Consider the following 18,566-nt stretch of genomic DNA (forward strand, 5'->3'; position numbering starts at 1 on the left):
TAAGTACCCAAAGTTAATCTTGAAGATTGTATGAAACATTTTAGGTGGATTGTACTATTTTTCCTTTAGATGAGTTTTACTGAAGTTTCTCATGATAAGGTTTTTAATGAGGCCATTCATATGACCATGACACGAGCTATGTACTCTTTCTCTCAATTTTTTCCACTGGATTTTTTGGAAGTTTTGATGAGACATATGCATTTCATCAGAAGTGCCAAGAGGGGAGTGATAGAAAATCTGGAAGTCTCCGATTGAATATAGGCCCATCTCAATCTCTAGTAGGATTCGAGTCTATCCCTTAGGATTTTAGCACTATATATATAAGAGAGCATCCCTCATTGTAACCAGAGATAAATAAAAATAGACAGTTTTTCTCCTACTCTTATCTCTTTTTATAATTGTTTTCTTGAAGGATCGCTGAACTACACCCGGCAGCAACAATTCATCAACATGAGTCTATGCTCCAGCTAGAGTTCCAATTGGTCGCGTGAGTATTGATCAAGAGTGCCTCCAACAGATTGTTCATACAATCATACTTCACTCTTTGGTCCAGTTTTTTTTTGGAGTAGATGGTTGCTTAGAATTTAGAAACCAATGCATATTGCTGCGAAGGATTTTGTCAAAATGGTTGAACATGCTGAACTCTGATCCTGTCGTCCAACCAGGGTTACTGGGCGCTGCCGGGCACCTGGGCTACAACTTGGATTACAAGTAGCGCTAGTACTAATCGTGCACACTGCTAGCTACCCTGCATGCTAGTACTAATCGGTCAAATACTTGTCACTGAGTCTACAGTGTATTAATTAGGGGTATAAGAGGCATTTGCTCCACCTTTTTGGTTCAACGACATGTATTTTTGTACTCCTCCCAAAATCCCCCAGCGACATCTATTATTAACCGGAGGGAGTAATTGTATCGATCAGGTCATGCGGACCACATGCATGCCGTGCAATTACCGCCGGTGTTTACACTGAAGACTAAAGTAGGGCTGCAGGTTCCAAGTCAATCGCTGAAGTCACTAGTGATGACCGTGCGTCTCCAATGCGAAATAAAAATCGGGAGGTGGATGGATGGACTCCCTCCAATTTCTGTACAAAAAAAGACGCCAGTCCCGTGCATTCAGCCGTTCAGCGTCCTAGCTAGTAGCTACCACCATAGCTTGAGAGGAAGCAAAATTCTCCCATTGATCTCCGTTCTCCCACCTCCCTCGTCATGCGTCCCCTCCTTGTTCTTTCTGGGCTTCTTTTCTCCCTGCACACTCCCTCGTGCTCCGTGGCCACGGACACACTCTCACGCGGCCATGCACTCTCGGGGGACGAGAGGCTCGTCTCCGGCAATGGCAAGTTCGCGCTCGGCTTCTTCCAGACCGGCAGTAAGTCCTCCCACAACACTCTGAACTGGTACTTGGGCATATGGTACAACAGAGTCCCCAAGCTTACCCCAGTGTGGACTGCCAACGGGGACAACCCACTCACGGACCCCACCTCGTCGGAGCTCACAATCTCCAATGGTGGTAACCTGGTCATCTTGAACCAATCCACCAACTCCGTGGTCTGGTCCACCCAAATAAATACAACCAACAACACCGTAGCTATACTGTTGAACAATGGAAACCTCATCCTACAGAACTCCTCACACTCATCCAATGTGTTGTGGCAGAGCTTTGACTACCCCACAGACACTTTCCTCCCTGGTGCAAAACTTGGCTGGGACAAGGTCACTGGCTTGAACCGCCGTCTTGTTTCTAGGAAGAATTTGATCGATCTAGCTCCTGGAAGATACTGTGAGGAGTTGGACCCAAGTGGTGTTAATCAGTTCATCTTCACACTATTGAACTTGTCCATACCATATTGGTTCAGCGGGGTATGGAACGGCCAATACTTTCCCTCGGTGCCAGAGATGTCAGCGCAGGGATCAGGGCCTGCCATGTCCAATTTTACATTTGTCAGTAATGACCAAGAGAAGTATTTCACATATAACTTACTAGATGAAACGATAGTTACCCATCATCTATTGGATGTCTCAGGTCGAACAACGACATCCATTTGGCTTGAGAGCTCACAAGATTGGGTAATGCACTACGCCCAACCTAGAGCTCAGTGTGATGTCTATGCAGTATGTGGACCTTTCACAGTTTGTAACGATAATGAGCTTCTGTTCTGCAAATGCATGAAGGGTTTCTCCATAGGATCACCAGAGGATTGGGAGCTAGAGGATAGAACAGGTGGGTGCATCAGAAATACTCCATTGGACTGTGTTAGCAACAAAAGCACAGGAAGTTCAACCGACAAGTTCTATTCTATACCATGTGTCAGGCTACCTCATAACGCTCACCACATAGAAGCTGCTACCAGTGCAGATAAATGTGAAACAGTTTGCTTAATTAAGTGTTCTTGTACTGCATATTCCTATTACCTTGGTGACTGCTTCATCTGGCACAATGAATTACTCAATGTGAAACAGCAGCAGTGTAATGACATAACTGATACTAATGGAGGAACTTTATTCCTTCGCCTTTCTGAGAAAGAGGAGCAAAGTCAGGAAAACAGTGTAAGAGGAACGATGATTGCCATCAGCCTTGGTGTAAGCTTTCCCATCTTGTTTTCTCTGGCACTTGTACTAAAGATTTGGTGGAACAAGAGAAAGAGGTATAGCTTCACATTGAACAATGCTCAAGGTGGTAGTGGAATTGTTGCATTTAGATATACTGATTTGCAGCATGCAACTAAGAACTTCTCAGAAAAGCTGGGAGAAGGCGGCTTTGGTTCAATATTCAAGGGATTTCTACGCGACTCAACAACCGTAGCTGTTAAAAGGCTTGATGGAGTGCACCAAGGAGAGAAACAGTTCAGGGCTGAAGTTAGCTCGCTTGGACTTATCCAACATATAAATTTAATTAAGCTAATTGGCTTCTGTTGCAGCAGTGATAGAAAATTGCTTGTCTATGAATATATGCCAAATCGTTCCCTTGACATCCATCTATTCTCAGGCGATGCTGAAGTCTTGAACTGGAATACAAGGTATCAAATTGCTCTTGGAGTAGCTAGAGGACTAGCCTATTTGCATGAGAGCTGCCGAGACTGCATTATACACTGTGACGTTAAACCTCAAAACATACTTCTAGATGAATCATTCATCCCAAAAATTGCGGACTTCGGAATGGCAAAGTTTTTAGGAAGGGATTTCAGCCGAGCTTTGACTACAATGAGAGGAACCATAGGATATCTTGCACCTGAATGGATTAGTGGAGTGGCCATCACACCAAAAGTTGATGTTTACAGTTATGGAATGCTTTTGTTGGAAATTGTTTCAGGCAGGAGGAACTCGCATAGAGAATATACCACTATTAGTGATGATGATGCTTATTTTCCTGTGCAAGTCGCACGTAAGCTTCTTGTCGGAGATGTTGGAAGCTTGGTGGATCACAAATTACATGGGGATGTAAATATAAAGGAAGCTGAAAGAGCTTGTAAGGTTGCTTGTTGGTGCATCCAAGACAATGAGGTCGATCGACCGACGATGGGTGAAGTGGTTCAAATTCTGGAGGGTTTAATAGAAGTTGGCATGCCTCCAATGCCGAGACTACTTCAAGCTATTGCAGGGGGCTCTCATTCAGCTTGAGTCTAGTCTTTATTTACAAAAAATATATGAATAAGAAGGGCTGAGCCAAACTTTTCATCAGCAGTGACAGGATTAGCGTTTATGTTGTCTTACTTTTAAACTTGCCGGATGTGAAATATAGATTTATGTCAATTACTGAAATCAATATATCATGTATCAGTGGTTTTACGATAAAAGAAAATTAGCCTGTGATTGTCCTTTTCCTTTTCCCTTTTCGTGTTGCATTCGTAGGTTCTAAACTTCTTACAGGAAGAAATCTAATTTACCCCCTTCTACTTTTGATTTCATGAGAGTCCAGATTTAACCCTCTACATTTAAAATCGGTATTTAACAACATGAAGTAAAGAAACCAGTACAGATCACCCATGAACCTTGCCGTGGCCTTCAGCCTTGTCGGTGACACCTGCTTCTAGGTGTGCACGCAAGTGGGGTATATGTGAAATATGTGAGCTTCATTGTGTGGCCACACAGTTCTTGAAGCAAGCATTGCTTTTGCTTTTGCAGGGACTTGTGAAAGAATTGTAGGTCATTAGTCAGGTAGGTTGCTTCCTTTTTGTTCGCAATGAGCTCATCTAGGGCTGTTTGGTACTTAGTTATCTTCTGACTCACTTTGGCTGAGTGGATAGATTCATAGTAAAATAAGGATTCGGCCTGGATAGGCAGTTGTTGATTGAGTTCCTTCATTAACTGTATGAGTAGGTGCTACCATATGGATTGATCTGGTATTTTGTTGTCATTGCTTGTTATCAGATTCCAGGGTACAAGTTAGAGTGTCCAATGGAGCCTTTGTGATCTCCAATAGAGTCAAGGGTTTGACAGTTCCTGGGAATTGGTTGGGACTCAGTTCCATTGCTGGGGTGTAAGGACATGTCACTACTGTTGGATACAGTAGACAGCGATAATAAAATTTCTATATCAACTTGTGAGGTATAACAAATATCTATAAACTCAGATTTCTAGCAAAAAGAGAGACTACAGCTGATTGTAAAAAGAGAGACTATAGCTGATTGCCAACAGGTGAAACAGTCCTACCAATGATGGATAAACTCACTCGGAGCAGCTGTCTGTGGCCATTAACAGTTGATCGATGACATGTAAATATCATAAGAAATCTTCAATATACCTGAGGCAGACCTCATATTCCACCATTTCTGCTCCAAAGTGAGATGCACTGAATGGTGTGCTACATCCAGATATTCATTTCTACAAACCCTGTCAATGAAGGGTGCACATTGGTGAATTTGGTTGATTTTTTGCCCAAGTGCTAATTAGACTGAGAAGCAAAAAAGACACTGATCAAATACAATTATATAAATTTATGTTCTTTTCCACAGAAGAGAGTAATAAAGGCGAATTCCCCGTATATGATGGGTTGATCAGAATTAGCACAGCAGGTCACATAATACCGGAGTGGAAGTCAGATTTAACTCGGAATGCATTCCTTCATAGTTGATTGGTCCCATAGGATTTGAAAGGTCCACCCCCTGGATCGGAAAAGATAACTAAATATCTTATACGATATAACCGAAAATGTATCATAACTTCATGCCCTGCAAGCTTTATAAGCTGGAACTTGGCTAACCACCAGGACCATGTTAGGAGGTGCCTCCAAGCCCTGTATGTTGTAAGGTTTCATGACCCATGAGTATTGATTGGACTAAGCAGCAGAAAACGTATAGCATTATGCAATTAGTGTAGAAATAGAAACGAGATTCTTGAGCCTAATAAAGCTAATATTGCTGTCGTCAGCTATTAGGACTACAAAAATACAGGAGATTTTACTTTACACGAGCCATGCCGCGGCGAGGGGAGGAGGAGGAACTTGGTCTGGTCGGGACCGTGGGGGCTGCTCTGCTGTGCCGTCTTTTGCGGGTCCTGACAACCTGACGCCTTCCCACTTAATATATTTTAAAAAAAATTCCCACTTAATATATTTTTAAAATGTCCCAGCAATTCAGTTTTTTAAGTACAAACTCACACGCCACCTACACGCGCACCGTGTTCGCCTAAAATCCTCGAACGCGTGCTCTGTTGTGCCGTCTTTTAGCTCGGTTCACAAAAGATTACAGCAATCCAGTTGAAGGTGATATGAACTTCACTGGACTAAGGCCTCCCCAAAACCCAGCGGCATCACTGTGCCGTTCGCCGTCCCGATTTTGGTGCTACAATATTGCAGTCACGACACTATAGCAGAGGTGAACGTCATAGTTTTAAGATCCATAACACTGTTTACCGTGTATGAAATCGAAAAAAATGAGAAGAGTAATAAAAGATATGAAATATTGTAATAGTGTTAGGATATACCGTAATAGTATTATAAGAGACGAATTTTTGAAGTAGGTCTAAATATTAGAAACCCGTTCAGACTCTATTTTGAACCTGGGTGTTCTATAGCATGGCGGATTTATTGTGGGGGCCTACCACGACGGCGCATTTGGAAGCCCCTAAGGGGTGATTGGTTGCCTAATGATCCTGGCTCTATTAATACGTATAATCTTAGAGAGAAATGTATTTAGTTACCCATATGCATTGTTCCAATCTAGACCGACGGATGCAAATGTATGTCCACAGTCTGGCTCGGGATTCATGCTTCCCTCCGCAGCCTGGCTAGGCGGATACAGGTTGTTGCATCCGCTCATGCAAGTAGATTCACTTGTCAGCGTCACAAAATTATCTTCATACGAGCAACTAATCAGAATCTCAGCGCCAGCTGTCGGAAGATGAACTCCACAGGCGAGGATCCGGAGGGACCCCCTTTGAGATTCAGTCGGGAGGATGATTCTGAATCTACCTCATACGTGAATTAAATGAGAGTAAATGAGATGCAGGCGGGATAGATAATCGGATGCTAGAGGAAAGAAATGCTCAGGGGATTTTAGACAGGTTCGAGCCGCAAGGAGCGTAATACCCTACTCCTGTGTATATGCTATAAATGCTCTGAGAATGCCTTTATCTGGATCTCTTGTGTTATAAAGATTTCTGTCTAAGTCTAGAGCTTCGTGTGTCTTGTTCTTCGTTAGCTTGTCTCGGTATTCTTCAACTCGTGAGACTTGGTCGACTTCTAGAACCTGTCTTTCTCTGGGGTGCCCACCCCTTCTTATATCCCGTCGGGACGGCCTGGCGTGCCCAGAAAGGATGGCGCGAGTCCCAAAGCATCATAAATAAAAAGCAACCATCATGGATTGCAGCTTGACGTTACGGGGGTTGAAAACGCGCCCCCTCCGGTCCTGTCGTCATCATGCCGCTTTTCAGCGGGTGCAGCAGGGAGGGCCCATCGGGCAGCCACCGAGCAATCCCGCGTGCCCGTTCGGTCAGAGCAAACCTGACACAGCAAGGCGGCAGGCGATATGCCTTGAGCCCAGCGACGATATCCCGAGGCGCACCGGATGACGCACGATGGGACCCACTGCATTAAATGTCCTCACGCCTCCCTGTCAGGTAGTGGCAGGGACTGATAGCAGGCGTGGGGGGAGTGGTTGGAAGTGACAGGCCACGCTTCCCTTTAAATGTAGTATCAGGCCTCTCACCAATTGACATCTCACCGCTGAGCCCTTGTGGGGTCCACCGGCAAGGGGAACTCTAGGTGCTCGGAGACTACTGTTCATAGCTCCGAGCACTCTCTCCCGGATCTGTCTTTTCTTGGTACTCGGGGAACTCGGGTACTCGGGGACCACTGTTCATGGCCCCGAGCGCCCTCTCCCGGAACTGTGTCTGCTCGGATCCTCGGGGAACTCGGGTACTCAGGGACCACTATTCATGACCCCGACCATCCTCTCCCGGAACTTGGTCTTCTCGGACCTCAGGGAGATAATTATCGAGAGAGGGCGTCACATGGCACTCTACTGTCCTGGCCTCGGGACTCGAGAACCGCCGGTTCCCATGTCGCCGACAGCATCTGTTCATACAACCTGAGTTTTAATCAACTAAATAGAAGCACAGCTCAACCTATCCAAACAGATACAATCAAACAATTATTCTTCTCTTCAACATTTTATATCCGCTCAGTCTGCTTCTTCTCAACCTACATATACAATCCATACGAGTAATTATAACTCTAAGCCTCTGAGAATAGTATCCCTACTTGTTTCCCTGCCTCCACCATTAAAATTATACCGATACATGTTAAATTCATTAGAGATCCCTATGAAATTGGTAGGTTCTGAATGGGACTCCAATACCCTTATGAATGTAGGCTGTATTTAAACTAGGCATTTAACCGCTTGAAGCTCTGTTTGGACAAATAGCTATATGCAGGAGGCTAAGATGAACCAATTTTATTATGGACAGAATGGGCTTAACTTATTTTGTCATGTATACTATGTTCAAGTAATTTACATCTTTAGCATACAAGAACTAGGACCATTTCTAGATTCTGTGTTTTCAGGTTATTTCAGAAATATTTCAAGCACTGGTTCCATTGACCAGTGAACATTGGATAACGTCAGCTTTTCAGTTTTTTCTTCATACAAGGATGCACTGCTTACATTCACGAAGTTACTGGGATACAAAAGGATCTAGCAAACCAGTAAAACAATAGTTGCATTGTCGTAATAGGGAAACTACATTAACAGATTCAAACTGACAAAAAAAAACACACAATCAAGAGGGGTAACGCCATGATAAGATCATTCATAGTTTGATCCTCGTTTACTCAGTAGCCTTCGGGCTAACCAACTCACTGTACCAGATAAAATGAAAAACACAACAAAACTATCTGTGTACAGAAAAGAATGTACCCCAAGACTGAACATATTCATAAATCGAGTATACATCTAATGTTAATAAAGGGGAAAAGAGAATTCAGGTCCCTGATAAAAATCACACATTAAAGCATCACTCATGTTGAAGAAAAAAAGCATATATTCATCAGCTGGAGCAATTACAACACCAGCAGCATCTTCCTCCTTTTCGCAGGGCACCATCTTAACAGTGTGGAAGTTCAAGCGGCTCGCTCTGAGTAGACTCTTCAGAATCGGATTAAACAGCAACATAGCTAGAGTGATTGGCACAAGGCTCACTGTGTCAGACAATACTCGGCACATCTCCAGCCCAGCTACAAACTGCTCGTGGCCACCGTGTCCTAATACAGTCCACTAATGGCGCGTGCTGAGATGTCTGAATTGGTGGAGCTAGAGAAAGAACACTGTCATCCTTGCTGCCGCTGGTTGACGCACTTGCAACATCAGCTAGATACTCATCCTGAGTCCACCTTGGGGGGACAGTGACATTTAACTTGGATAACCTGGGTCTCTGTATAGGACTTGATCCACCTGCATTTGCATTCCCATTCAGCACAGACTTGGCAATTCCATTGAAGTGATAGATGGTGAATTGCTTCTTGCCCATAAGGCCAGTTGGATCCTTCATGCCTCCAGCCCTTTTATCCAACTGTAGCAGTGCCTGCCAGAATTCACTCCATACTATAATGCCAGCATTGCATAGGTCCTCGAGCTTATCAGAAGGAAACTTTATGTCAGTATCCCTGAGAACTTGTTGGAATCCCTCAACGCTAATAAAGCCTCCACCTCCACTTTGATCTTGTGCAGCAAATGCCCTCCTTATTTTGGATTCGCGCTCTTCCAGCTCATTCTCCTCTTGAACATTCGGGCTTAGGGCAAAAAGGACAGTATAGTGACTTTCACTTCCCACAACCCATATTGGCCATTTCGGGCACTTAAGGTACTGGCCAACCTTGCACAAATTTAGTGATTCCAGAAGGGTAAGAAAACCAACTTCAACATTGTTTGGTATGCCCTTCAAGGACATACCACCACCAAGGTCCATCTTGCCATCAAATACATTTGGAACAGCCTCTCCACAGAGTAATAAATTCACAATTTCCTGTATAAGATCAAAGAAGCTACATCTTAGTTGACCAGCATGGCACCAATGATGAAAATGAGCAGAAACTAATAGAAGAAAACCATTATAACACATGAATAGTAGTAGCAAATAAACTGTTAGATTCAGTATCACATTTACAAGTAACACATTCCAAGAGTAGGCACAAGTTCGGGAAGTAGCGCATGACAGAATTCACTGGTGAAAGGACTGGCAGCAGCGAGAGCATCATAGTTGACATGGTCGGCGCTACAGCCCCCATATCCATCTCTGCTCCTTCTGTAATTGACTCCCTCCTGATTAGATCCAAATAGGCCTCGACGTGTCTGATAGATTCTTAGGCTACACGAGAGAACGCTTTTTATAGCAGACTTAGATGTCTAAGTACGATTCAACCTATCAGGATACATAAATATAGGCAAGCGTCTGATAGACTTACTTGAAAGATTAGGGCCTACCAACTTGAACTAGATATGTCTAATGTGCAAAATAGATATCTTTATGACAATGATATCTATACCTGTGAAGCATGCCCAAACGGAGCAGTGACCAATGGCTGGCTTGGATCATCCCTGTCTGCTTGGATATTTTCCTGTATTCGGAAGATAAATATACATAGTAAGAAAATGAAGATAGTGTCGACATGCTTTGAGATGTCCATCTATGAACAGAAGAAACAAGACGATGGGTAGTTGGGCACTTAATGAGCGGAAATTTTGTTTTCTGACAACTAAGATCTGATCCGAAGGAAAACATAACTTGGAACTATTTGCATAATCTCTTTATAAAGTAACTAATAACTAGGCCATCTACAGGAACCTGAATGGTATATAGCACACAAAAGAAACCCAAAAGCACCACTAGGTGGCCTGCAATCTTTTGAACTCTTATTATTACATTCTAAACATTGACTCAAGCAATTCATTTATTTTTCTGGTGACTCCATCAGCAACTTTAAGTTTTAACAACAATATGCAACCACAATTTTCTACCATCAACATACATTAGCCATTAGTTAGCATGCCAGAGAATATACCTAAATTTTCAAATGGGTCTCTAAAATAGCAATGTGTTTACTAGTGCAAGCAAAAGTAAACATAATGCACAGAAGGTTGAGAACTTTAGTGTGTACAAAAGACATACCAATCCTCGCGAGAGTAGAGCAGAGATTAGAAATAACATGGCTCCCAATCGACTTTCAAACAGAGGAATGTTTGCCAAAAGGATGTTGAATGCATCCTTCCTTGAGGTAAATGTACTTGTTCTAAGAACTTTCTGAAGATCTGTTGCTGATTCAACAGAAATACCTTCCAAAACTGCATCAATTTTCTGCAAAAAGTTTCATAAGAGCATTAACCACCATCCAAACATCTCAAAGCTTATAATCAGTTGATCACCACCACATCACTTACTCCACGATTGACACATGCAATGGATGCTACAACAGCTCTTTTCCCAGTTCCGCACAAAAATAGAATCTCCACCATAGCATGAACCAATGCTCTAAAAAGAACAGATTCAATAATAGTCATTTTAGCTTAAAGAATAAATATCAATAAAGCACATTGATGTATGTTCTATGAAGTGTATAATATTACATGATACAAAAATAGATCTGACAGCATTAGGAGTCTCCAGTAAACGAAATATCTCTAGAGCATTTGTGATGCTACTATAGAATATAAATACTGCCTGGTAATTTTAATAGTGCATTGCCATGAACTTATTAGTATTAGTTGGTAAGTGAAGGGAGCTATCAAAGTAGAGTAATAATTAAGAAACTTGTGCACGTTATTAAACTCAAAATGCTGATCATCATAAGAGGTGCATAGTTTCAGCAGTTCCATAATTAAGAATAGTGGCCCATACAAAACATTGAACAGATAAATAGTCACAAGGCAATACTGACATCAGCACCATTTATAAGGAGCACAAGAAACTACCTCGTCTTTCCATCAACAGTTAGAGAAGAAAAATCATCCCTTTCAGCAAAAGAACTCTGATAAAAGTGTCTTTGTCCCAGGGTATACAACGGGTCACTGACCTCTGGATTACCCAACTCATCAGAGAAAAACAAAAGATATTTAAGGACATATGCCTGCAAACCAATTATAAGGAAGTTACCATCAGAAATGTTAAGCATGCAGAGAGCAAAAGGAACTCCACAGTAGATAACAAAATATATAGTTAGATTTTTGACAAACCAGAAGAAAAGTTATTTAAAATTAGATTTTCAGAATACATGGTAGAAACAGAATGAAGTAAAACTTCACAGTTTAAGTCACAGTAGAATTTTGAGCAGAAGGTTGGGGAAAAAATGGAAAGCATCACTGCCCCCACAAAGATGCCCCAAACTACACTCAATTAATTGCAATTAGGGAAAGGGAAAATAATGACAGTTGTACCTGCACGGTAGCTAAGACACCACAAGGGCCTCCTTCATGTTGTACTAGTCCCATAGTAGTTTCTGGGTCAGAGCTAAACCTGCGTGCATTTTTAACAATAATAAGGCAAAAGAAGACTATCTGTATAGCGTTCAGTTCTGCAGCGAAAGGCATGATATGATTGGCACTGTTTTATATCCGAGCAACTTTATGCAAGTACGTATGGCGCAAGATTGTAAATGTGTGGTAATTGCCTTCATCAATATGAAGAAGTATTTAGTTCAAGGCTAGAGCCAGTCTGAGCCCAGGGTGACACATCAAATTAATCAATAGCAGCTTCTTGTGTTTCAGGGATTATGACATAGCCCTGTATCTCATCACTCATTAGTAATCTAAACACTTAGCAGTGAGCACCATTCTACAAAAGGCGCACTTAACTCATGTATTATAAGTTACCTATATCGAAGCATATCCAAATCAAACAGTCTCTTTGGTATGTGAAAAAAAATCCAAGGTAGGATGGTAGCCATTTTTGTTTTTGAATCATACGAATTAACATTCCAGATGCTTTAAGTTAACTTCCTTATGGCGCTCTGAGCTAGACTCTGAAACCATGATCCCTAGAAATGCAGCAAAACTACTCTACCAAGAAGTGGGAGTGACTTTGCAGCTTGCAATCCGTACTGAGGACGGGTTTTTGGAAACTGATGTACTCAGGACCTTCATTAGTACAAAACAGCTCATACTTCAGATGCCTTGAATCAAGCCATCACCAACTAAAACTATGGAGAGTTAATAAGCTACTTTGTAAAACCTAGAAGCTCTGGTCTTCAAAAACACAAATAATCTCCTTTAAGGCTAATGTTAGTTTCAGCTTGCCAGGACTGTGCACCGTTTCAGAAACTACCAGCATTATTAACGGACTCGTGCTCCAAGAATCTTACTTTGATATGCTCCAATTGGATAGATAACCTTGAGTCATCAACTCAAAGAAGAAATCTTAAAATAATAACAGCTCATACATGGAATGAGTAGTTGACTACAGGGCAAACAAGAAAGTCTATTGCAAGGAAGAACCCCCCCCCCCCCACCACACACACACGCACACCACAAAAAAGGCAACACCAGTTTTTCCATATATTGGCCACAGACTCAGATGGAGGAGGTAATCAATTTGAGGAAACAAGGTTAACCAAATGATTGAACCATCCCTTGTAATTGCCTTTTCCTTTTACTAGGCAGTAGGCACGTATACTTAATTATAGATACCGGGTGGAAGAACAATAAATAAGGGCAAAGCGGTAAAAATATTGTTGAGTTTTCATGCACACCCTATATTTTGCAGCAAGAATAGAAAAACCATGTGCCTAACATTTTAGCAATGCATGGAGTACTTATTGGCATGCAACAGCTCTGTTCTCCCCCGGTGCTAATCAAGTTGCATTTTAAGACCTAGACTTGAGTGCAGTTAAGCGTGCCTAGACACCAATGGTACAAGCACAACACAGATCATCACAGATACACATAACTCGATCATCAGCACCACACCCACACAGGAACAACTACTGCCAATACAGACATACATTCTACAATTGCAACCCAACCATCCTTTTCTTCACAGAACACTACAACCTGAAATGACACCCAACCCTTTAGTCTTTAGGGGCACTATAAATCCTCAGTCCTCATGATCAAAATTGTAACAAACATTTCTAGACGCCAACCCATATGCCCATCAGAAATACAAATGACATAAACAAGCGAAACTGCACTCCTATGGCAAACTGATTACATCTTCAGAACACAAATACACTGATCAGGTTCAGTCTCATTAGCTCCAACAACCAGATGAAAGCTACTAATGCATCACACCAAAAGCCATATCTTACACGGATGTAAAAGAGACAGTAGCACCCCAAAAAAGACTCACCTGATACCCTGATTGCTCCATTGCGCCAAGACGGCCTTTGAAACCCCTCCCCCAAACACCATTGCCCACAGCTTCTCAGCGACATCCGGAGGCAACTCCTCCCCTTCCTCTCCCTCCTCCTCCACCTCCACCTCCACCTCCGTCACTTCCTCCATAGATACCCCGGTTGGTTCCGGCTCCCCCATCTCCTCCTCCGGCGGCAGCGGCTGCGGCGAAGACCGCGTCATCACGACAGCTGCGGGTGAGGCGGCCGCGCGGAGGCGCTTCTCGGCGGCGGCGGCCGTGAGCTCACGCTGCTTCCGGCGCGCCTCCGCCTCCGGCGCCTCCGCGTCGGGCGGCGGGGGCGGCTTGCTGCGCTTGGGCTCGGGCTGCGCCGGCAGCGAGCCCTGGAGGCTCATGCGTAGGGCCATCTGGAGCTCCTCGTCCTCCTCCCGATCCCCCATTGGAGCAGCTCCCGTCGAACCCTAGCCAGATCGATCCGGCCCAAGCCCGAACCCAAACCCTAGGAAGCGGGGTTTGGCGCTTCCGCCCGCCCCCGTCAGAGGCGTCGAGCAAGGAATAGGGAAGCGAGGCGACAAAAAGATGGAATATGGGTACGGCGCATCGGGATCCGGGAAGTGGCGGCGGCTGACGCGGCCCGAAGTGGCGAGCGTATTTGTGAGGGCGGTCGTCGCGGCGGCGAGGCGACGGGGAGGTGAGCGGGTGTGTCGGAGATGCGAAGGACGACGAGTCGCTCTTCCGGGGACTGCGCTCCGCGCTACCCGAATGCCGGCTCGACTTGGGGTTTTTCCAGACAGGACTATGACTTGTGGGGACACGTTAGATGCTGGTTTTGATGTCATTGACTCGTGATAGGAGAGTGTGAGTGACGGCCAAACGCCGAAACGGCTGCGAGAGTTTCGTTTCCAGCTTTGGAGTTTGGGCAGTGTAGTGTGTGCTAATTGACGGGAATACCCTCGACCACAAACATTCGCTACTGTTATATGTGCTTTTATAAATCAGATTATTTCAGTTTTGGACTGTGAAAAGCAGTTTTTAAATTGTTTATGGTAAAAAGTTGGATTATGAAAAGTGGAAAGATCAAAAGTGAAAGGTTGTTTGGCTATCTAAATTGTGAGAGGATTAGATGATAGCTTATGTTTTACCATGTTTGTAGTGCTTTTAGCTTTTGTAATACATATTTCTTATATTTATTTTTTGGTTATTTTAGAAATACTAATTTGCAGAATAAAATAGCAAATAAAATATAGTTCATATCATATTATTTTTTAACCATCAAATATCAACTGATACATAAATCATACGAGTTCATAAAAAAAAGCTATGATTTTTTTACGGTTGTGATTGCAAGTCATGTGTTTTTACAGTTCGAGATGGGTGTATTCACCACACAGGCATATCAGCAGCGGTGAGCACGGATCAGGCTCACGGATAGGTGGGAAAGGCTCGGCAAATCATCGTGAACTCTACGGACGAGACCTCGACGTGGTCCTCGCGACGGTGCTGCTCTCGGTCGTCGCCGGTATCGGACAAGACGATGGCGGAAAACATAATTAGAGGCGCATGGCTTCGGATCCTTTTTCGGGCACGCGAATATGCACTACACCTACATCGCTCCCTTACCTCAACCTGCTACCTAGCCTAGGAAGAACCGCAGCAACTCACTGAGCCTAGAAAAAGCTTCTACAAGCCTGGAGGAGCAAGTGAGCAACGAACATCACCAGCAACGAGACATGACGGCGACGCAGATCTGCACTACGGTGAAGTACTAGTTGCGACCTCGGGGCTCTTCCATCGAAACAAACTAGCGCACGAGATATATGGCCTCACCGCCTCACTGCTATGCTCCTTGTCCACAGCCACGTGTTCAAAGGATTACGACAGGGTGGGGGCGCAGACGTGAGCAATCGGTACGGTTGGGGGCGCAGAGGTGGAGTGATCGGCACGGGTGGTTCAGTGGTAATTATAGGTAATTTTTACTAAATTTGATGTCTAGGTTTATTTGGTCATTCTACATAATTTAACAGAAACAAGTGAGAATCGAATTGTGAATTTATGGATTCTAGATGGTAAAATCGAGCTATTTATTTTGGCTTTTGCTACTAAAATCCTAAAGCAAAAACGGAAATAAATATGCCCTAAAATTAACGAGTAATGACATATTGGAATGATCTTCATCGTCCATCTAAATTGATCTAACGGTCACCATATAAAATTGGATTATATTTCTCCTTAAAAAAATACTTTCAATCTCACCGCCTATGAATCAAGGAATTGACAGCAATTGTGCTCTCTTTTTTATGCACGTGTGTTTTTGAAAAATCAGATATGCAAATCTCTGTTCTGTTATAATATATTCTTTTACTTTCTCGGATTAATATATTCTGAATTAATTTCATAAGTTGCTAGTTAGAGCAAAGCGAAGAGATTTGATCGGAATATTGTGCAGCTAAACTCCTTCCGTCAACAGCTAATTAATTCAGGTCTCATGGTCGTATGGATCATGGATGCATACACTGGTATAAGCTATGCACACAAACAAGTTAATGCGAATGTGCATAAATATTTCTTGCATGAGCAACGGTTGGAGAAGTCGGAAGAGCTCTGGCACAAGCATTCGGTAAGCACCGCGGTTCAACCAAGGGCAGTTAAGCGAGCGAGCGAGCGCTAGCGGAGCGTCGATGCCTCCTCAAGCAATGAAGCTAAGGAATAGGCAGCCATCTCATCCTACGTGGCCAAAAAAGACGTGTTTTTTTTTATACAAGCACATGTATTGTAGATGGACTAAGAGATCTGCGTTCATGACAGTTTGCGCATATCGCCTGTTTGAATCCGAAAGAGACTAACCATTTTCCACCAACAGAAAAGAAGAAACAAATAATGTTTTAGACTTCCTACTATAAAATGAGCTTAGGCAAGAGCAAAGCCCCAAAACCAGATAAGCAAGTGAGGAAAAAAGGAAATAGAGCATGTCACTGATCAGCGCCTATGCCGTATTGCACTACCGCATGCTAGAGGATATGTTTTTTGTGATGTCAAATAATCCAATATTGCGTCTGTAGCTACTAAATTGCCATGTCCATGACCTTGCAACGCATCTAGCTCGACCAAACATTTAGTTAAAATCTGTTAGATAAGTTGGTTTTGGAGTAACACATTTATTAAGGATTTTAGGTGCTTGGATCGTAAAAGTAGAATTTATTATGATAGATTAATTGGTTTCATGGTACACCCGTTATTAGAGGTTAGCTATTTAAGATTACACCTCTTGTTATTACATGGTGCGATGACACATATCCATCATGGACAAAAGTAGTAGGTAGAAGTTGTGTTGAGCGTCTATAAGTCTTATTGAGGGATTTAAGGGAACAACTCCTTACATGCTTAGAGGCAGCACATTGTTGAAACCATACAATGACAAATTAAAACATAACGTCATTGTTCTTTTAATTTCTTGAGGATGGGTCCCAAGTTTCACAGACCGCCACAAAAGCAATTGTACAAAGTAGGTCTTAGGGTCATTTTATTTCCTTAAGATATAGTTCAACCTAGTATCGGAAACACCTTACTAGATATACAAGAAAATTGTTTTTACTAGTTTAACAAGAAGGATTTCAAGATTCTCCTAGTGATCACCATGTTTGTTCTCTACATTGAATTCATGTATTTATTTAATATGTAACATGTTCATAAATTTGTATATTTTCGAAACATGATATGACAAAACTTTTGATGTATCAGCAGCACAATGTATGCTCGTGAAAATATATAGGAAGACTAGCTAAATATGTTATTGGAACAATCAAGTTCTTTTGTGGAAATTAGCGCAAAATATATGTAAGATAGTGTGGGATGTGCATGATATTGATGAGTTATATATTATATTATTATTGGAGCACTACTATAGAAAAAGTCATTTCTGTCAGTTTAAAGTTGACATCATTACCAGGTTTTGAATCGACGGTGATAATCCATGATTATTACTGCTGGCTTATAAACCTGCAGTGATACACTACTAAAGAACAGGGCTTACTGCCAGTTCCAAACTAAGTTTCATTACAGGTTTTAGAACCGGTAGTATGTAACGGATAATGATAGCCAGATTAGTATCACTGTCAACTCTTATCCACCAGCAGTGAAGCTTTTTTCCAGAAAACAGAAAAAGAAAAAGAAAAAAAAAAGCGGCACATAGGACCCCACCGTGTTCACCGTCGTGGATCTCGTCGCCGCCACCACAGCACAGAAACGCAGTGGCACGAAGGCCACCACCACATCACAGAAGAACGGTGGCATGAAGGCCACCACCACAACATAGAAATGTCGATGTGTCACCGTTGCCGCTGTTAAACTATTCCCAGGACTCGACTGTCAAACCATTCTACTCGTGTTACTAAAACAAATTGTCAAAGAAAAGAAAGGGGAAAACTGAAGAGCATGCACTTTGTGCTTCCCATCCCACATGATCTTCCGGAGTTGGTCTGGTACTTTTCTAAGATCCTGGACAGCCTACCACCAAACAAAAGATTGCATCTTTGCGATCAATTCCAAGCGCACGGTTAAAAGAGAGAGAAAAGATCAAAAAATAAGCCCAAAGAAATGTACCTGGTCCTGGGTGAGCAGTAGTCATAGAGCTTGCCACCGCTGGAGAAGATGATGATGCCAAACTCGGTGTCACAGAGCACGCCGAGCTCGCAGGCCTTCTTGATGATTCTAGCCCACCACTTGGAGAAGGTCACCTGCCAGTTGGTGGAGTTCTCGATCCTCTTGATCTCGATCTTGCCGCGCCCCAT

General features: G+C 42.9%; 2 protein-coding genes and 1 pseudogene across 2 annotated transcripts; 1 reads left to right on the top strand and 2 right to left on the bottom strand.

Annotated features, from left to right (window-relative positions):
* The first annotated feature begins 830 nt into the window (after positions 1 to 830).
* Positions 831 to 3,820, top strand: LOC133924200 (G-type lectin S-receptor-like serine/threonine-protein kinase At2g19130). Its single transcript, XM_062369638.1, has one exon. It carries the CDS (start codon positions 1,213 to 1,215, stop codon positions 3,619 to 3,621), a length of 2,409 nt encoding a protein of 802 aa, XP_062225622.1. The 5' UTR covers positions 831 to 1,212; the 3' UTR covers positions 3,622 to 3,820.
* Positions 3,821 to 8,223: 4,403 nt separating this feature from the next.
* Positions 8,224 to 14,580, bottom strand: LOC133924201 (uncharacterized). Its single transcript, XM_062369639.1, has 7 exons — positions 13,777 to 14,580; positions 11,868 to 11,946; positions 11,406 to 11,560; positions 10,875 to 10,965; positions 10,606 to 10,791; positions 9,983 to 10,054; positions 8,224 to 9,462 (listed from the first exon to the last, which is right to left on the bottom strand). The coding sequence occupies exons 1-7, from the start codon at positions 14,217 to 14,219 to the stop codon at positions 8,644 to 8,646; spliced, it is 1,845 nt and encodes a 614-aa protein (XP_062225623.1). The 5' UTR covers positions 14,220 to 14,580; the 3' UTR covers positions 8,224 to 8,643.
* A 3,564-nt stretch (positions 14,581 to 18,144) lies between these two features.
* Positions 18,145 to 18,566, bottom strand: LOC133925472 (MADS-box transcription factor 2-like; annotated as a pseudogene).

This window comes from Phragmites australis, chromosome 7 (genome assembly GCF_958298935.1).
Source record: "Phragmites australis chromosome 7, lpPhrAust1.1, whole genome shotgun sequence".
Lineage (NCBI taxonomy): Eukaryota > Viridiplantae > Streptophyta > Magnoliopsida > Poales > Poaceae > Phragmites > Phragmites australis.